Raw genomic sequence first — 23,912 nt, forward strand, 5'->3', positions numbered from 1 at the left:
TCTAGGCAAGCTGAAATTCACTTCCCACCCTTTTCTCCCAGGGAAAGCCATCAACATGAAGAAAATATAAATCTCTAATGGAAGCCAATGTCTAAAGAGAAATTGTATGGAATCTGAGACCCAGACTTGATGGGGCAGCCTGGAGGAAGGAGCGTCATTGGTTTGCGTCTCCACTAGTTTTTCTGATGCAGCATACCAGAAACAGAAAAGCAGAAGGCAACATGGAACCAGAGGATACAGCACCTAGCATGATACTTAGCACAATGCAGTTGCTTAATTAGTATTTACTGAATAAATAAACACGAAAGTCCCCTTCTAGCTCTAAGATGCTACTCTATTAAGATGAACGAACTGACACATGCCACAACATGGGTGAATCTCGAAAACATTTGCTAAGTGAAATAAGCCAGTCACAAAAGGACAAATACTATATGATTCCATTTATATATGGTACCTAGAACAGGCAAATTCATAGAGACAGAAAGAGCACAGAATTACCATGGGCTAGAAAGAGGGAGAACAGGGACTTATTGCTTAAGGGGTACAGAGTTTCAGTTTGGGACGGTGGAAAATTTCTGGAGATGGATGGTGATGACTGCACAACATTGTGAATGTACTTAGTGCCACTGAACTGTACACTCAAAATGGTTAAAATCGTTTTATGGTATGTATATTTCACAATTTTGTTTTTAATTTTTAAAGGATGTTGGTAGCATTTTGCTTAAAATGGGATTAAAAAGATAAAGGGGTACAGCTCAGTGTTGCTGTGTTTAAGGGCAACATAAATCAAAGATATAATGCTCCTATATCAGGATTAGAAAAAGGAATAATCAGGGGCTTCCCTGGTGGCTCAGTGGTTAAGAAGCCACCTGCCAATGCAGGGGACACGGGTTCGAGCCCTGGTCTGGGAAGATCTCACATGCCGCAGAGCAACTAAGTCTGTGCATCACAACTACTGATGCTGCGCTCTAGAGTCCGTGAGCCACAACTACTGAAGCCTGCACACCTAGAACCCGTGCTCCACGACAAGAGAAGCCACCTCAATGAGAAGCCCGTGCACCGCAATGAAGAGTAGCCCCTGCTCGCTGCAACTCGAGAAAGCCCACGCGCAGCAACAAAAACCCAATGCAGCCAAAAATAAATAAATAAAATAAATAAGTTTAAGGAAAAAAAATTACAAATCTTTAAAAAAAAAAAAAGAAAAGAAAAGAAAAAGGAATAATCACAATGCAGGGGCTTCCCTGGTGGTGCAGTGGTTAAGAATCCGCCTGCCAATGCAGGGGACACAGGTTTGAGCCCTGGTCTGGGAAGATCCCACATGCTGCGGAGCAACTAAGCCCATGCAACACAACTACTGAGCCTGTGCTCTAGAGCCTGTGAGCCACAACTACTGAGCCTGCGTGCCACAACTACTGAAGTCCGTGAGCCTAGAGCCCGTGCTCCGTAACAAGAGAAGCCACTGCAATGAGAAGCCCGCGCACCACAACAAAGAGCAGCCCCCACTCACTGCAGCTAGAGAAAGCCCACGCACAGCACCGAAGACCCAATGCAGACAAAATAAACAAATAAATAAATAATAAATTTATTTTAAAAAATAAATAATCACAGCCCAACTTTGCTTCAAACCAAAGAGCTTTTAATGGTGTTTATTCCCAAGAGCCTTAATAGGGGTGGTCTCACACATGCTCCATGACTGTCTTCAAGCCAAACCAGGTCTCTTTCACTGTGGGTAAGATCTGATTGGCCAGCAGAAGGAACTCATATCGATCTGTGTCTCCCAGTTCAAATTCAAATGATTATTTGATTCCAGAGTCATAGGACCAGTCAATGCTTCCTCCACTGGCTTGGTCTGAAGGGCAAATGAGAATAAAGTCTGGTTATACTATTCCCACTGGCCTCTCACAGCTATGTAACCTCTATATTAAGTTCCACCACTATCAAAAATAAGTCAGGCCCCTATCTGCATGGACCTTGAGAACAGGGATAGCTTAGTAGAGGGCCATGCTTATGAAAAAATACAAGATTAATTTGAAAAGCAAAAGGTGTTACTCAAATGGACACTATACTTAGCCTTCCTTTGGTGTTCTTAGGAGCCTCTGGCTTCACCCACCCATTTGGAATCCTGCCTGCTCTCCTACTGGCATCTTCTACAGCTTAGGGAGGCTACACCACTTCCTTCTTCAGTTGGGTGCTAGGTGTAAACATTGTTTCCTCTGGTGGGAGAGAAGGGATTACAAATAGAGGAAGAGATTTGGTCCCTGCTCTCAGGGGACTTTCAGTATAAGGATGGAACAGGCTTTGCTCTGATAACAAATAACATGCCCAGCACCTATATGTGTGAGTAAAACCAACAATGTGCACCTGTGTAATATGTGGCCACTTACATGACAAATGATAAAGGAAGGTAGCATTAGCCTACAAAGACTTCTGACAATCATGACTCAGAAGAGCTAAGCAATAGGTCGGCTCTGAGGCCCATCCGAGGGAGGGCAGGTAGAGGTCAAATGGAGTCACCTAATCCCTAAGAATGGGGCTGAGCAAAGGGGAAGACCAGGGAGGTTATACCAGGGAAAAGTAGGACTAGTGGTTAATATTGGGAATTAACACTATGAACTCGTGTGTCTTGTGTCTTTGCCTTCACCCACAGCAGCAGTAGTAGCACCTGGTAAATAACAAACACCAAATGGCTGCTGATTTGAACTGAATTTTCCTGGGTACCAAAATTACTAACTTATACCTTTGGTGTGGTCACATGACACAGATGATCCCACTAAGAGGTCCACAGTGGACTGGCTTCAGATTGAATCCTGACTCTGCAAATCATTATTTGGGTGACCTAAGACAGTCACTTATCTGAATCCCAAACGTTTCTTCTGTCAAATAAGGATAATACTACTACTTACTTCATAGGGCAGTGAGAATTAAATAGGATAATATAATGCTCATGATTCGATCAATTGTTGAGTGCTTATTAAATGTGTTAGACGTTATGCTAAATTGGTTTATTTAATCCTCACCTGTGTCACAAGTAGATATTAGTATTAGTCCCATTTTACAGATGAGGAAATCTCAGAGAGATTAAGTGAAGGAGATGGGATAATATATGTAGAATAGGCATTCAGTAAATGTCAGTTGTGATTATAATCATCATTATCAATAAATGACTAAGATCCCATCAGAAAAGTTGGACCACATTAAGGATCAGAGGTATCTGGAGGAGAGTAGTTCACCAGGAAACTAACAAGCAACATTTATATAGTGCCTTCGAGTTAGTGAACTCTTTTATTCTACATTCTATCTTTAGAGCTTCTCAACAACCCATTTCATAGATGAAAAAACCAAGGGAACCTGGTTTGAGTGACCGGGCTTGAGTGACCTGCCCAAGGTTACTTGGTTCCAAAGTGATGGAACTATAACTCAAACCCAGACCTCTCTCCCCAAGGTCTGTGTTTTATTTCCCCCTGAGAAAGGCTCAAGTAACAACTTCTGGACCAAACACCTGTTGTGATGCAGCTCCTTATAGACCTTTCCAGATGAGAAACTGCCCAGAAAATGTCTCACCCACCACAGACGTCCAGCCATGTCTTGGGTGGAGCGAAGCAGGTATTCAGCCCAGAGCTGCATACCAATCAGGGGCAAGAGGCAAAAAGTACTTAACTGGGACTCGTTCTTAGAGGCAGTGCTTGTCCAAGCTGGAATGAGGCCAGAATCAAGGATAACAGAGTCAGCTCTGGACAGAGATGCAGGAAGAACTTGATTAACCATTAATGGTCACATTACAAAAGATCAGACAGTAAACCCTATACTTGTCTGACATTTGCTTAATGGAAGTATCTTCAACATCTGTGACTTTACCAAAAAAAACATACTAAATGTAGGCCTTTCAAGGTCTACAGTACTTGTAAATACCTCAGAAAAGGAAGGTGGAAAACTAGATTCCTTGTAATAAAATGGCTGAGACCCCATGTATGTGTCTCAGGGGCAAATGATGCCATTCTGCTGACATTCTGAACTCGAGCCTCCACTCAGAGGTAGCCAACAGGAGAAAACATGTATTCCTCAGCCTCAAGTGGCCATAATGGCCTTCTACCCCACTGTCACCACAGCCCTCCTCCCTGGAGGTTCTCCCACCAAAGGGGAGGACATGGAACACAGTTAAAAAGGTCTGGGCAACTGTAAGATCAGTGTTCCCAGAGAATAGCCTAAAAAATATGTAGATAGAGCTCCAAAGCTGTTCATTACATTTGACTTGAGAATCGCCTAAAAGAAAAAGAAGTTTGTGCCAATATGTTCATAGTAGCACTATTTAGCAAAAAGCTGAAACAATCCAAAGGCCCAATAACTGGGATATAGCAGTATAATTGAATAACAAATAGCTAGAGCAGAAATAACATAAAACTATGTAGGAAATGTACAATGGAATACTACTCAGCCATAAAAAAAATGAAATAATGTAATTTGCAGCAACATGGATGGACCTAGAGATTATATACCAAATGAAGTCAGAAAGATATACCATATGATAGCACTTATATGTGGAATCTAAAATATGACACAAATGAATTTATCTATGAAACAGAAACACACTCACAGACATAGAGAACAGACTTGTGGTTGCCAAGGGGGATGGGAGAGGGATGGATTGGGAGTTTGGGATCAGCAGATGCAAACTATTATATAGAGAATGGATAAACAACAGGTACTACTGTATAGCACAGGGAACTATATTCAATATCCTGTGATAAACCATAATGGAAAAGAATATGAAAAAGAATATATATATGTATAACTGAATCACTTTGTTATACAGTATAAGTTAATACAACATTGTAAATCGATTATACTTCAATAAAATAAATTTTGGGGCTTCCCTGGTGGTGCAGTGGTTGAAAGTCTGCCTGCCGATGCAGGTGACACAGGTTCGTGCCCCGGTCCAGGAAGATCCCACATGCCGCGGAGCGGCTGGGCCCGTGAGCCATGGCCGCTGAGCCTGCGCGTCCGGAGCCTGTGCTCCGCAACGGGAGAGGCCACAACAGTGAGAGGCCCACGTACCACAAAAATAAATAAATAAATAAAATAAATTTTTTAAAGAACTATATGGGAAATGATGTTACATGAAAAAAAGCTAAACGCAGACATTGATTACAACTAGATAAATATATTTGTGTTCAATGACAAAACATTAATGAAATTGAAACTGATAATAAAGTATAATCATTATTAGACTCTTTTTTCTATGAAGTTTTAAAAATACATCATAATAGCAAAAAAGAAAGAGAGAAAGAGAGAAAACCATAATCTGGAAAAAAAGAGAAACTTTCATGCTCTGAAATATTACCAAATCCGTAGTTTTGGGATTTCCATTAAGTGTTCTAGATATGGTGAGTAAACTATTACTCCTCTGCTCTCCAAGACTCCCATTAAGAAAACCATGACTGGGACCTCCCTGGTGGCACAGTGGTTAGGAATCCACCTGCCAACGCAGGGGACCCAGGTTTTATCCCTGGTCCAGGAAGATCCCACATGCCGTGGAGCAACTAAGCCCATGCACCACAACTACTGAGCCCACGTGCCACAACTACTGAAGGCTGTGCATCCTAGAGCCTGTGTTCCACAACAAGAGAAGCCTCCGCAATGAGAAGCCCGCGCACTGCAAGGAAGAGTAGCGCCCGCTCACCACAACTAGAGAAAGCCCACATGCAGCAACAAAGACCCAACGCAACCAAAAATAAAATAATTTTTTTTTTAAAAATCAAGTATGCTTTAAAAAAAAAAAGAAAAGAAAAGAAAACCATTACTAACAAGTGTGCTCTCCCTCAGATTCCCACCATCACCCTCTTACAGATAGAGCTACGTCAGTGTCCCCAGCATGTCAGCACACTCTCCTCTTGTTCAAGCCTGATCTGTCCACCTCTGCTTATCCCTTTCTTGCCCCTATTCTCCCCCTCTTTGGAACAGCACTGCCTTGGTCATTTCTTCTCTCTCCTATATCTTCCACCTCTCCCTCTCTATTGTTCCTTTTCCCACAGTCAATAAACAAATCTCTTATCTCAAAAACAAAACCCTCCATTCCTCTCTCTCCTTCCCTTCTCATCCATGCTCCTCTGAAGAGTAGTCTACTCACTGGGCCTCCCCTTCTCCCATTCCATGTACTCCTCCAGTAACCCTCACTCTTCTGAAACTGCTCTGGTTACAGTCACCATAAGCTAGTAATGAAAACCCAATGGTAAATGTTCTGTCCTTTTCACATTTGACCTTTTTGTGACCTTTTTGTCATTGTTAACCACTGCCTCCTTCCCAACAATTGCTCCTTCCCTGATTTCTGAAATGCAAGGTTTTTGGCCTCTCTGCCCAGCCCTGCTGCCATGCCCTCCATCATTGCTAACCACTTCTGCTGCTTAACATCTTACTCCCCTCCTCTGTCCAGGGCTTTTCCCACTTCAGATGACCTCCTTGCTCTCCTGTTCCAACCACCTTCCCTGTGTCAACTACCCTTAAATCTCTCTCTCTGCAGAATCCCAGGGGTATACAGCCCAAAGCCTACAGGACATCTCCACTTGAAAACACCACACTTATCTCAACCTCAGTATGTCTAGAGCTGAACTCATCTTTCCAACCCCACCCCTCCTTCACCTTCCTGGATGTCTCCCTCAGTTAATGGCACCATTCAATGACCATCAGTGAGAAACTCTCCACTTCTGATAAACGACAAAAAACTTTTGATTTTACCTTGTAAATGTCTCCCTTCATTCCTCACTGGCACTGCTGTAGTGTGAGCCATCATCTCTCCTCTGAACTCTTCCTGCTCTTCTTGTGGGATGTTCCTACTTCTAGTCCATCATCACCACATCCTCCATGTTGCTGCTAATGTGTTTTATCTAAAACACAATGCCTCAGTGCGCTCGCTGCCCTGCTGAAAATGCTCCAATGGCTTCCAGAATCCTTTGGGTTAAAACCTAAATTCTTTAATATGGCACACAAAAACTTGAACTCCCCCAACTCTTGTTACCACCTTCATTCCTTCTTGTAGTTCACAGAGCCCATCATGCAGTTTCACACATCTGTGCCTTTGTATGTGCTGTTAATGAGCCAGAATGTCCCATTCCTCTTCCCCTTCTCTAGCCTTCAAAATCCTGCCCTCTTCCTAGATGAAATCAAATCCCCCCAACTTTCTAATACTTTTGTACCATGTATAGCCTACTATTGCACATATCATACTAAAGCTTTTCTTCCCATTCATCTCCCATATTAAACAGTGAGTTCTCTGTGGGTTCATTATGTCTCCAGTACTTGGAGACAGGTATATAATCATATACAATGATTAGCACATAATATATGCTCAATAAAAGCGTGTGTTTTAGGCACAGTGGGTGCCTACAAAAGTCATTTGTTTCCAAAGGATCCATGGGCATGGGAGCACTAGGGAACTCCTGGGCATTCAACTGTGGGGTCCTGAGTTTCTGGCTTTGTCCATAACAAAGTGAGGGGATTCCTTTGGAGGATTAAGAATCTGCATGTGGGTGCATTAGGATTTCCAACAGCGCTTCAGTCATTTCTTGTTCTTATCTCGATTTACTATGGGAGAGAGGAGCATCGGGAAGTCTGACAGCAGGCTCCCAAGCTTTATACCTGCCATTGCCATTACTCCTGACATGTCCTCCTCTTTGTTTCCCCAAGCTCTGCATGGACAAATGGCTGCAACAGGGTCTATCCACTGAAACCTCTGGGTCCTCTTAAGAGTTGCACCCATTCTGTCCCCACATACAGTCCATGGGTTTACTTATGGTGTGAGCCTCTCTTAGTCAAGAAATGGGTAATTAATAAAAGTGGTAACTTAGGTCAGAGTCTTGATAAATGCCCATTTTCAGGCAAAGAAATTCCACATAATGAGAGTGAGCCATTAAGGATCAGGACAAGCAGAGCAGAGAACACACAACTCAAATATTTAGGAAGTTCTTTGCTCTAAATACCACATAGTAAGTATATCATGGAGGAGATCTAGCCTTGCCGAAGAAAACTGTGTTAAGTTTGGGTTCCCTGCATTTTTAAGGCCTACCCGTTTCATGTCAGAGCATTTAAAGGCTTTGACCCCAAATCACATGGTGCCTGCTATCTTAGTGGGTCATTTGTAAAAACACGTTAGATACTTACAGATGACTGAGCAGACAGGTCCCATTTTGTACTTGGTGCTGTGCAGGCTTGTCAGAGACTGGGCAGCCTTTTGGGCCACTTCATTTTAGAGTGAGAGATCCAAGGAAAGGTGGATAGATAGTGCTTGTCTCTTGGAAGAACAGATGCCCAGTTGCAGAATGTAGAATGGGACAGTCTGATGAACTGGACTCTGGTTAATTAAGCACAACACCCTTTTTGTTTCAACCATTTTCACTGGGAAGTAAGCACAAGTTCACTTCTGTTGGCTCTGAAAATACAACAGACCCTCGTTGTTTATTTGATCTTTCAGGTTCTTGCAATAAATACACCGGGGTCATTATTTTGCCACCAGCTCTCCTTGTTCAGGAGTGTGGATGGAAATAGGGTGGGAGTAAGGGGCTAAAGAGAATGTGTACTGACTCAAGGATGTATCCAGGAAGTTGGTTTTCTTTTTTAAACTAGATCCCTACATTGGCTTATTTCCCTATGATTGTCTCTTTTTCCAAGAAGTAGAGCTCAGGAAAGTATTTTCCATTATTTGAGGGTTCCAATTTTGACTGATTGAGGCTTTACTGTCCTTGCTAGGGATAAATGTAAGGTCTTGAACTTGGGTCCAGGAAAACGACTGTACAATTACCAGATGGGGGAAACCTGGCTCAGCAGAATACTCAGAGAGCCTGGGGGTTTCGGCTGTCAATGAGCCCAACATGAGTCAACGGCACGACGCCACTGCCAAAAAACTAATGTGACCCTCAACTGCATAAGCTGGATGAGGGCAGTTACGGTCATGCTCTGCGCTATGCTTGTTAACCCCACAACGCGAGTTTTACATTCACTTCTGGGAGCTGCCCTTGAAGAACACAGACAAATCAAAGCATATTCGTAAAATAGCAACCAGAAGGGTGAGGGAAGTTGGGGACATATTCTGAGGGCTTGAAGGGACGGGGGTACTTAGCAAGGATAAGGAAAAACCTAGGAGAAGCAGGTTACTACCTTCAAGTAATTAATGAATTTGTCTCTCAAAGGGAAATAAACTTACTCTCTGGAGCAAGACGATAAACCAGGGCTGGTATGTGAAAACCATAAGCAGAAGGCTTGAGCTCAAACAATCAAATCTGCCCCAACATGGAAAAGGCTCCCTTGGAGGCAGGGAGCTATCCAATCATAGGCTGGATGACTATATGGTAGAGATTTAAGCACCAGGTTTAGGTAACGTAAGGTTATCTAGAGCTACTAAAAGTACCTTTGATATTCAACTCTGACATTCTCTCTCCCTTGATTCAACCTTCAGTGATAATATTCACCACCAAAACCCTGAAAACTGCCTTACAGGGGCTAAAATGCAACTGATAAGATGAAAGATACACCTGAATTTGAATAATCTATTCCATTTCTGCTAGCTGCTGACAACAATCTAGTTGAAAGTAAACTGACCAAAAGGTCCCATCTCAGGGCTTATCTCTAATATATGGGTTTCAAAAACCAAGCCTAAAAGCCAAATTGGAAATATTTGCACATTCTCTTCAGCTGGGGTAGCACTTGCTCAATTATAAGCAGCCCCCTGAGATGTCACCATCTGACTTAAGGCTGCCACCAGTTTGCTCATTCCTGAAACAGGAAAGACGATGGAGGGTATCAAGTGATACCTTAGGGAAGTGTTTTATGCCCAGCATACACCAGTGCAGCATGATGACGGATCACAGAGCCAAAGACACCAGGAAGGTATAAGGCAAAGAGCTGAGAGGCAGCATTGCTTAGCATAGAGCAACTGACTACAGATCCAAGAGCTTCAGGTCCAAATCCAAGTGATTATTTCCTAAGCAACAGAAAACACATCCTGGGAATTTATAGTCGAATCAGGCTCCTGCTCATCTAGATAAAGGCAACAATAATTTCATGAATTCTATTTCCCAAGGAAATTTAATTTAGGCAAGTCTTTCAAACCTTTGCCTGTGTCACAATCTTCTCAGTGGTTGGACATATTATGTCTCATTCATGTTTGTAACCTGTCACAAGTATCCCCCCATCTCAATACCTATCTTTATGACTGAAACTTATTTGTCCACACCATGGATGTTTGTATCTAAAATGAAGTTTCAGAAACTTACCAGCTCATCAAATTTATGTGATTCGGCACATATATACCCATAGGGGAACATCAGCAGCTGGGAATAGCTGTGGAAGGTAATGAAGGCCGTGACTTTTCCAGGACTCTTGGTAAAGTCCACTATGGATTTCACTTCAACTTCAGAGTTGGCACTGGGTCTATGGTATGAGTCAGAGCAAGGGTTGTTGCTGGCTCCAGGTTGTGATGGGATGCAGAAGATGCCAAGTGAGAACAGTGAGCTTTAAGGAGACAGTGTATGGAGGCAGTTACCATGCATCACTTCAGTTCCTCCTCTGGAAATCAGAGCAAGATTGTCATTGTGTTAGATTGAATTACTACCTAAAGACACAGTCAGGAGACCTAACTCAAGAGATTCTGGACACATCTCTCTTCTTTAAAAACATGGCTCCTCTATATGGCAGAAAGAACTATCAAATTAAATCATCTCCTCTCTGTGGGAGTTGTTGGAAGAAAAGCTAGATTTAATATTATAGATGGAATTCCTGCATTGGGTGGGAGTTCAGCAAGCTCATTTTCTGGGACTTCTTCCAATTCTTAGAGCCCAAGAGTAGAAGATTCTATGCATCTGTACTTCTAAGTCACAAAGCCACAAATGCAAGGAACCTCTGATACCCTTTCTGTGGTGAGGAAGTCACAATTACTTTTGACAAAAAGGCTACCTTTGGCCTCATTTTCTCAGCTACTGGAGTTACCCATGACCACTGAAGTGGGCCCACTGTGGCCTGGCCAGGGCTCTGAATGCTAGAGAAACTCTGAAGGGACAGGTAGAGGCTGGGACTCCACAGAGTCTCTAAATGATATGGACAAAATATATATACAACCTATCACCTCATTTGGAGATTATTTAATAAGAACAACAAGCCAGGAAAATTTTTGACTTTGAATTGCTGGACATTGTTCAGTATTTTGGATCTGATGCTTTGATTTTTTTCTTTCCTACACTAAAAAAAAAAAAAAAGAATTTGTAAAAGCGATGAATGAAGTTGCCACTCATCCATATCCTGTCAGTGTATCCTTTCTTGGTTCAATGATTCTCATTAATTCATCTGTCTTTCAAGTCTTTAGTGATTGCCTTCTATGTGCCAGACACTATGCTAGGTGTTAGGAACACTACAGTGGAAAAGACAGTTTCTAATGTTACTGCTATCATACCTAATGAGGAAAAACCAAATACATTTTAACTCTGTGATTAGAGAAACATAAGGGGTTTTAACTGGTGCCTGAAAGCAAAAAGGAGCCCCCCAACCAGCCTGGCACTGGACCCCGAAAAATTAGAGCTGTAAGTCAACAAAGGCAGAGCAGGAAGCAAGTATTTTCTCTTTGAATCTATTTTGAAAATCAATTTCTTAATCTTATTCGTACTTCATTTTAGTTTTCTTTCTCGAAGCATCCATAGATGATGTAATGCTTCTCCTGTGACTAGATCCCAACCCCCTCTAGTGGTTGGTTCAGGGCTTCCTGGCGCTTCCCACCACCACACAAAGTCTTGCTCTGGAAGCTCAGAAGCTGAGCCGGGATACAGCTTATGGGAAAACCAAGATGTGAGACAAAATATATTAAATGCTCCTCAGAGCTCAGTGACAGCACTGTGTGCCTGTGAAGGGAATTTAGTGAAGTGTTTTTCAAATAGGTTTTTAAATAGCTTCAATCCTGAATGGGCTTAGCAGGCTGACAGCACTGCAGAGCCATGCAAATAGCTATCTGGCCAGACAACATCTGACTATCCCTGGGGGAAAGTCCCCATGCTCACCTCCAAAACCCACATCCCAGTTCCGGTTAGGATCAACACCAACACTGAGGCTTCCAGATACCTTGAACTGGGTCTTCTGCCACATACGATTCTTTAAAATCCCAACAGAAAGAAAATACAGAAAAAAAAAAAAGACGGTCATTCAGTCCAATGAGAAGTTTCCTTTAGAATTTTGTTAATTTCTCCCAATCCCTCACGGGAAGGCCCTTTTGGAAATGCACTCATTTCCCTTGCCCACAGACTTGACCAGTAGTCCTCACACAGGGTTCTGCTTGGAGCTTCTCGGCCGTCTCACCGAGGCGAGAAGTAAATAAGCCCCCATCTCCTCCAATGAATACCTGCTAAACCATGTTCCGTAGAACCACAGTCCTCTCAAACGTTAACAATACAATAACAACAAAAAACAAAAATTAAAAAACAAAAAAATAGTGGGGAGAGCCCGAGGGTTCTGTGATAGAATATTTTGGGAAAATAACAGGGTTAAATTGGCTAATTTACTTCAGAATTTCTAAAGGTTTTTTTTAATGCTTTAATGTTTTTTATCAAGCTCCAAGAGAGGGATACAGTGGGCAGTATTTCCCAAACTTGACTGTGGAACCCTTTATTCATAGGGTATCTCATGAGATGAGTACTACTATTTCTACAAGTTCCTTCTGAACACGCGTTGAAAAATGCTATCGTAGTCTGCTGTCTTCAAAAATAAACTTGAAGCTCTGATTCATTCTGAATATACATGGGGTCACAGTTGCCATAATGGTGTTGTGTAATGAGATTTTTAAAGAAAAAAAAACTGCATAACTTGTTTTTGTGATATAACAGAGGATTTCTTCTACAGATTGTAAGTAAAATGCCAGATGCATTGTACTGCCTACCTAAATCCTACAGCAATCTAATTGTCAGCAGGTAACATCCGCCTCCTCTTTTCTATCAATCCTACCATCAAAACACAGGGATAATTGGAACAAATCTCCTAGGTGACTCACAGTGAACACTGAACTCTAACAGCCCAGCCTAACAGCTGAAATGGGCTCTGACCAAGGCAATATGGAAAGATATCATGTGTTGGAAAATGAAATGATTGTAAACATCACTATATGCCTCAATTCAGGGCCACTACTGAGAGATGAGGCATTCCATTTAGGGTAAATCAAGAACAGAAAATCACTTTTGTTTTGTTTTGAAGTTCCTACACATCTCCTTAAATTCTTGTTGAAGAGAAAAAGTCCAGGCTTCCTTTGGTTTGAGAGAACACTTAGCCATCAGAGCAGCAGGAAGATGTCCATCATATCCAATCAAAGTGATGGATGGGTCATTTCCATAATCAGAGGCAATCTGAGCAGAGACAACATATATGTCAATCTCACACTCCCCTTTCACCAGGGAACAGAGGAGAGAATATTAAGGCAATGTGTTTTTTCCAAACATAAACTAACACTGCTGGTCAGTGAGAGTCTTCCAGGACTACAGTCCAATCTCCTATTAACGTGTTTAATATGCCAGTGTCGATACTTTTATTTCCAATCAGAATAATTTACTTATATTAAATAAAAATCAGGTATCACTTATCCATTCTCTCTCAAAAGCAGGATTCTTCCAATTAATTTTAGTGAGGCATTTTGCAATGGTGGGCAACTGTGTTTGTGGCTCAGAGGGATCTATGAACCAAAGAAATCTTTTCAGTTTCCTTAATCACCACACAGGCTATACCTTCTCAAAAGTACTCACGACCAACATCAGATTACTTAATTATGCAGAGACTTCTCTAAAGACCCAGAGAACCAGTTAAATTCCATTTGGGGAATTACATTTCTACTTGTGATCAATTGCAGTAGAGTTGAGGTTTCTGCTGGATTAAAATTTATTCGTTTCCTGTGCTCAGCCATCCTAAGGCATTATTATTCAACTGTTAAATATCCATTTCATAATACCCTAAAGGTAACTGCATTTTAATTGAAGGGAAAAATGTATCAGCCGGTAAGCACGTGGTTGCACATGCTTGAATGATCTGATGTGGATTGATTTCCTTTGCTCATGAATTAACATTCTGATTTATAGCATGTCATTTTTGAATTACTTAAGAAATACCAGACTAGGTCACACCCAGAACGGTGTCCTGACTCTAATTCCAATGAACATGTGGAAGAGACATATCGCTACACCCTAACTTTAAGTGAGATTTGGAAATTTTTCAGAACCCAAAAACCCTCAACGAGTTCGTTCCACTTTGTATCTGTAGGTCAAAGTAAACTCTTCTAGCCCATTTATATTCTCTATCTAAGCTCCTTTTGTGATTTTATAGATCTCTAGTACATCGTGCCACAGCCCTAGGAGCTCCAGGCAGCAAAGCAATGTTCTCTAATCTGTTCTTATGCTGCAATCTGACTCTTGGTGTCCTTACTTGCCACCCTCTTAATCTCTTTTAGCTCACTATCTTTTCTTTTTAAATTTATTTCATTTATTATTTTTGCCTGCATTGAGTCTTCATTGCTGTGCATGGGCTTTCTCTAGTTGCGGCGAGCAGGGGCTACTCTTCGTTGCAGTGCACGGGCTTCTTATTGCAGTGGCTTCTCTTGTTGCAGAGCATGGGCTCCAGACACGCGGGCTTTAGTAGTTGTGGTACGCAGGCTCAGTAGTTGTGCCTTGCGGGCTCTAGAGCACAAGCTCAGTAGTTGTGGTGCGCGGGCTTAGTTGCTCCACGGCATGTGGGATCTTCCCAGGCCAGGGATTGAACCTGTGTCCCTGAACTAGCAGGTGGATTCTTAACGACTGCGCCACCAAGGAAGCCCATAGCTCTCACTATCTTTTAACAGAGCATGCAGTGGCCAGCAGGTTGCGGGAGTACGGAGGTACATGCCAGGGTGCTGGGTGGAGCAATACCAAATTAGGTTTGAATGGGTCTGTTTCCTGACTGTGTGACAAGAGAAGGACTTGGGATGAGAGCGTCAGCCATAGGACCACAGGGATTGCTGTGAGGTTAGGTGGGGCCTGACCCCAGAAAGACAAAATAAATGGGGAATTTGGAGTAAAATGACCTTATTTGCAGTTCACAGTGCAGTAGCTTGTGTAACCTACTCACCGGCATGGATCCCAGCCTCTAGCCAGATAGCCAGCTTGTCTCCTCCCGTGCTGAACTGCAAAACAAGCGTGGAAATGTGAATGGCTCCACCACCACACACCCCTTGTCTGTTCCTCTTTCTGTACTTGATGTGATTGAGAAGGAGGAGGTGTAGACAGTGATGCTGTCAATTAGCTTTTCATTTAACGTAGGGTTTTTTTGTCCCTTTCCTTTAATATAAACTTAAATACAGGCTAACAAGAAGGGCATCATTTGATGTTTGTAAAAAATCATTGCAGATAACGTGATGACATGAAAATATGTTCATCATATGCCATAAATTTTTAAAAATAGATTACCAAATAGTATGATACCATTTTTATTTCTTAAAAGGCTAGCTCATGTGTATGTATATATATGTACACACACAGACATAGGAGAAAAAGGGAGGGGGAAAAGAAAAGAGAGGAAAAAATAGACAGATATACAACAAAATGTTAATAGCTATCAATCCCATAGTTGTGAAATTAGTAAAATAGGGATGTTTTTCATTTTTTGTTTCTCTGTTCTCCATTTTTTGCAATGATTGTGTTATTTTTGTAATAAAAATGCTTGTGGTAATCTTCTGAGTCCTTCATAAAAACAGGATGGTAGGGTCTGGAAGTCCTTTCCAGAGTTTAAATTTTATGATCTAAGGGACTCAGTTTTATTTGGAACAGTGGCTTTGCCAATTGAATCAGTAAATGGGGAGGAAAAGATTATTTTTGCACCATCAACTTCTATCTTCCTGCAGCATTCTAAACATCACAGATAAGGTAAATGAGAAATGTAAATCCCTGCTAAAAATTACTTTTCAAGCGTTTTGAGAGTTTTAAAGTGTTTCATGCTTTTTCCTCCAAAGAGCTCACATAGGGAACTTTGGAAAACAAATAACATTCTCAACCACGAACCACCCGGGAGAAGGAAAGTCCAGGAAAATCCAAGGGGGAGGAGAATCTGGGGTTTCCTGACCCAACTGTAGGAGAAACAGGGAAAAGGAAATCAAAAGAAAAGAAGGTAGTAAATATGAGCAAATGTGCCGCGGTGTCATAAAGTAGGCAAACCACTCCTCCCAGGCCTCCTTCGGGAGAACCGCTCTGGAGAAATCCATCTGTCCCAGTGAGTCCGTTGGTCCTCAGCCATAATGTTTCCAAATTTAGCAGGGAGTTGTGACATTATCTTCCCCCCCACCCTTAACAAACTCTTTCTAGGAAATCTGGGGAAATACTTTTCACTCTTTTGCAAGGCAAGGTGAAAAAGCTTGAAATTATCAGCACTAACTGTTGTCAGCGTGTACAGGTTGAAGTAAAACCATAACCTTTTTCCGGCTAGCAAGTAAAAAATGCCTGCGTTTCAGGGCATTTGCCTTTGCCATTTGGTTGCCCATCATTCTGCACACCACTGTTTTGGTTTTAAATGAGGCTCCAGCAAGTACGGAACTTTTATCTCTTTTTCTTTTTTTTTTATACTCTCGGTTTAAAAAAAGAAAGAAAGAAAGAAACGAGTAAAGAAACGAGTAAAAGAAAAACAAGGCACAGCACGGCTACCTTGATTAATTACAGAATACCTCCCCCTTCCCAGCTCACCCAGGGGCCCGAACCACCTCCCCCTTCCTCTGTTCCTATTGGTGCATACGCCTGTTTCCCTGAGAGCAAATCTATCAAGAGGAGAACATTAATTCACTCCTGCAGACCTGCATCAGCTCGCGCAATAAAAAGAAGAAGAAAGGGAGGTGGGGGAAGCAGGGAGGTGGATAGTCAAAACCAGCAAGGACTGGTTAGGAGAGGGGAAAAAAAAAAAAAAAAAAAGGAACAGCTCTGCAGGCAGAGACTGTACTGACGGCCCGCCTGGGAAGACGGGGATTCTAGAAGCATCGAGAGGAAAAAATCATCACTGCACCTGTGTACCTTGAGCTCGTTCATGGGCCGGTTTTTGAAAGAATAGACAATGTTCATTTTGCTCACTAGACCAGGGTGCTCAGCAACGAGGTTATCCATTTCTCAGGAAATCTGAAATGTTTAAGATGAAGAAATACACATTTGCAAATGAATAATCTGGTGCATCCATTAGTGACTTTTCTCTCTCCTCCATTTCCATTCCCTCAGGGAATGGAGAGGGCCACTCGGCAGATGCTGTGGGACTGGGGAACGCTGGAATCAAAGCTAAGAGATGATGAGTCACTGGGCATCCCTAGGGGCTGGGAAAAGGGAAGCCATTTTGTGGCAGCGGAGCCGGCTCTTTCCAGTTTTGTGCTTCAAACAAAATAGCACTGCTTTGGTTGCCCTGTGGCTTGCCTCAAGCCAGCTCTGAGGTGGAACTTCCCCAGCCAGAAAGCATCTTCCCCTCACTAGCAGAGGAACACAAATGGTAGTGGCACCAAAAAAAAAAAAAGGTGATTTAGAAGCAGACGCTGCAAAACGCAGCCGGGTTGGTTCAGGCCGGGGCATCGGGGTGCCTGCCTCAGAGGCACTTCTGCCACAAGCCACTTCGGCTCCTATTTGCAGGGCTGATTGCAATCCTGTACAGCTGGGGCACCCAAACTGTGTCCATTACTGGGATTGAGACATGTCTGGGCATGTCTGGAGAGTGCTCGGCATGAAAACGGCTCCTCCAGCTGTTGCCAGCATTTGGTCTCCGTAGGACGTGTACAGCAATTTGTGAGGCCAGGCAAAGGAGGGAGCGCATCCTGTTTCGGCCACTCCCTTTTCTCCCTCACTCTCTGTACTGGTCCACAGTCCCTACTCTGAAACCCTTTAGGGACCATACATATTTCAAATTAAGATTTGTGTGTGTGTGTGTGTGTGTGCAATTTTAAAAAGAAAAATACATTTTACACATGTGGCAGTGCTCCATACTCAAGCACATTAATATTTCTGGCAGTAAAATAAGTGAGTAGCAAGTCAGTTCAGGTCAGATTTTGCCCCTAAATGAGTTTAGTTCGGGTCAGGGTTTGCCACCAAATAAATGCAGGGGGAAAATTGTTTTCTAAGTTCTCTGCATTTTAGAATTGCTGATTTAGGGAATCAGCACCTACCAGACAATCTCCTCTCTGGCTCTTTCCTGCTCCTCCACCTCTCTCCTTAACCCCCAACCCCCATCTCCTCATCCCCTCCCCCACCCTCCCAAATCAGTTAGTGCAAGCAGACACCTGTATCCCCCAAGAAAAGCTATGTGTCACAAAGAGGCAGATGTAGCACTGTCCAGGTGATCCAGGGGAAGGAAGGGGCATTCTTCACACCAACAAAACTCAGGAAAGATAGCAGAGAAATTGCACAAGACTTTGCTGTCATGAGGTCTAGGAGAATTTGGCAGGTTGGGAGACTCCACCGTTGGCTGGAAGTCAGTGGTATCAAGTGTCCCCTGATTCCATCATCAGTGGTAGCCATGAAGCACAGCTCTCAGATGGCTTGTGGGTGGCACAGGTCAGAAATCAGCCAGGGGACCTCGAGGGGAGAGTGTGAGCATTAGAGGCTGTCTTGTGCTCACTTAAGCCACTCCTGGACACTTCTAAATAATGCAGTGGCTGCTGGGATGGGCAGATGGGCTTCAGGTCCTAACTTAAGGCAGTGACACTGATACTGGCTGTGAAATCCTAAGGAAATTTGGAGAAGTTAGGAGATAATATGAGAATAATTTCCATTAAATCACCAAGTGGAAGTATAGGCCTTGTTATCAGGGGAAAGCATGGCCCATTTCTCTGATGTTCATTTTGAAACACCTACCTCTTCCAAGGTATAGATAAGCCTCAAAGTTGAAGTTAACATTCTGTTCTCTTCTCTGAGTAATATTTCTTCATTCTCCTTGTCCCAGAGAACCTAAGATAAATCAGTCACACCTATGATTAGTTTATAGCAATGCATTTGAATCTACAGTTGTGAGGGAAGTGGTGACATTCAGGCCCCAATCCCAAGCATTCTTCTTTCTGTCCTATAGGCTTTGGGGTCATGCCTTTCCCTTATTCTGGCAGCACCCTGAAAGGGGATGGGGCATTAATGAGACTTCGGGCCAGACAGATGCTGCAAATATAGGATGACAGTCAGTCCTGTGGCTGTGTTATGGCTCATTCTCCCTTTCTGGGAACCCAGGGTCAGAGGTAACCTCCAATTAAAAACTAAATGAGTAACAACTTATATTTGCCTACTTTGACTCACACTCTTCAGTTTGCCCTTTGTATTTCATGCCAGAGACTCTTTTTTGCCCTTTCCATTACATTTTTTTATTACCATATCCACTTGTACCAAATGCAAAAAAGAGAGGGATAGAACCTTCCTACCCACTGCAGGGGTAGTCCAGACTTCAGGAAGGCCCTAGTGGTACCCACAGGTCCCTTCCCTGGCAGAGGGTACCCAAAGATAAAAGAGGATGGACCTTCAGTTCATATGGACCAGCAAGCCTCTGGAAGACTGGGCTGTGGGATAATTACTTGAACATCTTCAATCACAATGGAATAAGCAATTCCCTCGGATTTAAGGAAACTTTGACTGCCTAGATGCTGACAAAGGGAACTCAGACATGGATTGTGTCTCCTGGGATGGTGGGTGATTTCCAGAAATCAAGCTGAAAGGGATAAAAGGCCAAGGCAATGACTGGGTCATTCCAGGGAAATGGACAGCTCAGCGTGGATAGATTTCAAGAAATCAATTCGTTATCTATTTTACCTCAAGCCTCCAAGACTAGAATCGTTGTGGAATCGCTATGATGTTGCAAGAAGTGTTTTTAAATGTCCAAGCATCAGCATATGTGTTATATGGTTTTTCCCCCATATGGTTAAATATTAAAACTGGAAGAAGGTAAAGATTATTTAAAACTATGGCAGTTTTTTTAACAGTTGACATTCAGGTGATCCAAATAATTTCATAACAGAATATTAATACTATAAATTATTTAGGAGGGAAATAATGCATTAAAGTTATTCAATAATTTTTCAAAATAACTTTCACATTTGATTTCTCTTTTCGTTCTTACAAAACATCTGTGAGATAGAAGAATGGTATATTTATCCTCATTATACTGAATGGGAGAGAAGTCAGTATGACATTGGGCAAGTCACCTACCTTCTCTGAGATGCAGAAGGTAGATGACTTGCCCAATGTCATACAGTTGGGACTAGAGCCCAGGAGTTCTGGATCCCAGCTCCATGAGTGAGCATTCCATACTTCTCATCAGAGAAGACAAGATACAATCCAAAGTAAGAGATCTTAGTCATCGTGTCTAACTGTGGAGTATTCACTTTGGGAAACAGAAGCCCCCTCCAGGACAGATATCTGAAGATGTTCGTCAGCCTCCAATTCCACCAGAGTTTTTATTTGTTCTTCATTCCTTGGTGTGATCTCAAGAACTTGGTCTCTAAAAAATATTACCCACAGACATGACCTTAAAAACAAAACCTAGACACTGTTTCCTGTTGCTTTCTGCTCCTGTTAGTCTCCGCACATAAGAGGTTAATGCAGCAGTCAGTAATCTCTTTGACAATCAAGAAATTAATAAATAGTATACTGACCCACATCCCCAGAATGAGGAGTTGATAGAATGGCTTTACTTCCCCCAAGGAAATGTTATCTAAATAATAATTAAGAGCTGTACCTAATCCTAGCAGGAACTTTGCCAGTAAAGTTACCTTTCCTTTAGCTAATGATTATCAAGTAACACCTGCTGCTCATAAAGCATCGGCTTTTAAAACTTGTCTGTTCCTGTTTTTCAGAAATAAGTTTTTAAAAGGTAGAATAATTAATTTGGTGCTTATAAGTGCTCAAAAGAGGAATCAAATTTACATCTGGGTAGACCTAGGGTGTTTTTGTTGTTAACTGAAATGTATCAGAGTTCCATCTCCAAACCCCATTCATGTGGCCCAAACTTGGGGTATTGCTAGGGACAATTGAAACCCAGACAAATCATGGTGTGTGTGTGTATGTGTCTCTCTCTCTACACACACACACGCACACACACAATGAGTAATAAAGGATATCAAGGACTCCTTGGCAGCAAAGAGAAGTTGCAAAACAAGAAACAAATATCCTTTAAAAAAAGTTCAGTAGTAGAGCTGGATTTCTTATAGCCCTTCCTTGGTGACAGAGGTTTTTCCTCTCTCCCTTTCTCTGAGTAGGCTGACTTCCTGAATCACCACCCTGCCCATTCATGCAGTGGGGAAGGGATTGGTACAAAGAGCCATAATAAGGGACCAGAACCCAGACCCTCTGAAATCAAGTATCATCCAATTTCCAGTGAACTCCAGTGGAATACATAAGTGATAGAATGTGAGCTCTTCAAGTCTCTTCTGCCTCCCAGTATCCATTGGCCATAGATGGTCTGAAAAATCTTCCATTTGAGTCTCATTCCTTTTGGTTAATGTATAGACTCCCAGGAGTCCTCCTTTAAAATGGGAAGGCACTGGGAAAAGTAATACATTGGGCTAATATTTCCTGGTGTGTGTTCTAAGGAATAACAGCCCTTTGAGTTGTTCAGCATAAATAAATAAATAAATAAATAAATGTGGGGAGGAGTTTGAGGATCAAAAAAAGGATAGTTGCAGCAACCTAGATCCCCTCTTATAGGTTTACAATATACACTAATTTAGTAAAAGTTCCTAGAAATTCTATAGTTTGTTTAACCCTCTGATTCCCAAATTTATTTGATCATCCACTTTTTTGGGCCAAATTTATTTGGCCACTTCATTAGTTCCCTGGAATACTCTTCAAGAAATGCTGTCTAAAGCTCTTCATAGAATCTTGAAACCAAAGTACTTTGGAGCAAAGATGGATCCTACAAAGCCATGAGAGTTGGATTTGGGCTGAAGTGTGCAGCTCTGGTCCTCCCACTTCATGAGGTCCCACTACCTAGACACTAGATCTGAAGATGGGAGGACTTAAGGTGACATGGAGGATGAAGTCCGGAAAGGTAGGGAGGCGGATGGGAGAGTAACCCAGCACTTACTAAGATGACACAGAGACAATGACCAAACAGCTTTATTTTCACTGATGTCTGTCATCCCCACATTCTGATCATCAGAAGGGAAAAAGATTAAGGACAGAGAGAAATAGGGTGCATGTGCTCTGTTTTCACTTTTTTTTTTCCTTTAAATTCATTCTTTTTTTATCACTCATTCCTATTATTTCCACTACCTCCTCTCCAAATCTAAAAGAACTCTGAAAATGCTGAACGCTTACACTCATTATTCTGCAACAATCCAGTGAGATATTCTGTGAATCAGGTAAGCAAAATTCAAATAGGCATCAGAAAGCATAACTTACCCCACAGATGTTTCTCCACAGTAGATATGCCCCCAAAAGGACACCAAAAAACAGGATCAATCGCATAGTCAAGGATCTTCCAAGAGTCCAGAATTCAGTGTCACTCCTGAACTTTATTTATAGGGACCACAGCTGAGGCTGACCTGTTGGCAGTCTAAGAACTCAAGTAAATTCCCACATGGTAAAATTCCCACCTGCATGTTAAATTCTCAAGACTGTAGACACCCATCTGTGTGATATCACCAATCCATACATTTTACATTCTTTCAATGAGATAACAAACTTTGATGGAAAGAGAACAAAATTGCTAGAGCATACCAAGGGCAAATCATGCATTTATGATTTAGAACATAAAGTGCCACTAACTCTGACCAGTGACAGAAGCCAGATTAATAGACCTAGAGGTTAAAGTCTTTCCTGGGTCTCTGACAGAAAAGGGGCACAGCATTTATAGTAATTACTCAGGCATCCTGTCTATCACATTCCATTAGTTGCCTCATTTGTTTATTTTTATAATGTTTACCCTGAAACACTGCAATCACTTAGTCCATATCTGCTGTATCTCCCTGTAGATATGACCTGTTCCAGTCCTCACACTATATTAAAACAAAACAGAAGGCCTTTTTTTTTTTTTTTGCGATACCCGGGCCTCTCACTGTTGTGGCCTCTCCCGTTGCGGAGCACAGGCTCCGGACGCGCAGGCTCAGCGGCCATGGCTCACGGGCCCAGCCGCTCCGCGGCACATGGGATCTTCCCGGACCAGGGCACGAACCCGTGTCCCCTGCATCGGCAGGCGGACTCTCAACCACTGCACCACCAGGGAAGCCCACAGAAGGCCTTTTAATATTCAATTTTGAACTGTTTCTAAAGTGATCCATCTGCATTTGTACCAAATTGATGTCCCTGTTTCTGTGCTTTTTCCCAAAATGAAAATGTCTTTCTAATTATGACAATGAAATTGCTTGTTACAGAAAGTTTGGATTAAAAGGAAGTGTTTTATTTAATCACCAATAATTCCTCCACCCAAAGAAAACCATTTGGAGTATATCTTTCCAAACTTCTTTCAATGTTTTAGAGCTTTTTCTTAAACAAAGATTAGACCATAACATATATTCTGATTTTTAAACAAAGGTTTTTTTAAACAAAGGCAACCTTTCCTTGTCTATAAACATACATCTACATTGATCTGACTTTGCTCTTCATTGCAAAAGGAGAAGATACACCATTCTATTTTTAGGATTCATATTTTATTATATTTTAGTCTTCACACACACTATATTCAGCCTAGCAAGTATCAACCAACAGACACAAGGAAATTTTCATCTGTCCTCTTGTAACCGAAAGTGGGGTCCAGCTGCTCGCTGCTCAAAAGCCAATAAAGAGGCCAGGTTTATGGAAAGGAAAGTTTGCTGTATTTTGGATGCCTACAACTGTTGGGGGAGTGAGGGAAGGGCAGACATCTGTCCAAAGGCCTACTCCGACAATCAGGGGCAAGAGATTTTATAGGCAGAGAGAGGGGGCTGCATGCAGAAACAGCACAGT

The 23,912-nt window shown here is 42.2% G+C and overlaps 2 protein-coding genes across 2 annotated transcripts in view; both read right to left on the reverse strand.

Moving 5' to 3' along the window:
• The window catches only part of CPA5 (carboxypeptidase A5), a 90,392-nt gene extending 73,280 nt beyond the window's left edge, over positions 1-17,112 (reverse strand). The window contains exons 1-2 of the mRNA XM_004272198.3: positions 17,031-17,112; positions 15,106-15,160 (exon numbers count right to left, since the gene is read on the reverse strand). The gene's annotated coding sequence lies outside the window, so the exon portion shown is untranslated. The remainder of the gene's footprint in view (positions 1-15,105; positions 15,161-17,030) is intronic.
• On the reverse strand, positions 1,662-22,436 carry CPA2 (carboxypeptidase A2). The gene is given in 15 exon segments (XM_004272258.3): positions 1,662-1,849; positions 8,152-8,229; positions 9,725-9,731; positions 10,260-10,458; positions 12,029-12,124; positions 13,268-13,294; positions 13,296-13,322; positions 13,324-13,361; positions 15,062-15,160; positions 17,031-17,132; positions 19,553-19,599; positions 19,602-19,680; positions 20,382-20,469; positions 22,371-22,405; positions 22,407-22,436. Coding segments are annotated over 15 exon segments (1,140 nt in total).
• Between the last annotated feature and the right edge of the window lie 1,476 nt (positions 22,437-23,912).

Source organism: Orcinus orca, chromosome 9 (genome assembly GCF_937001465.1).
Source record: "Orcinus orca chromosome 9, mOrcOrc1.1, whole genome shotgun sequence".
Classification (NCBI taxonomy): domain Eukaryota; kingdom Metazoa; phylum Chordata; class Mammalia; order Artiodactyla; family Delphinidae; genus Orcinus; species Orcinus orca.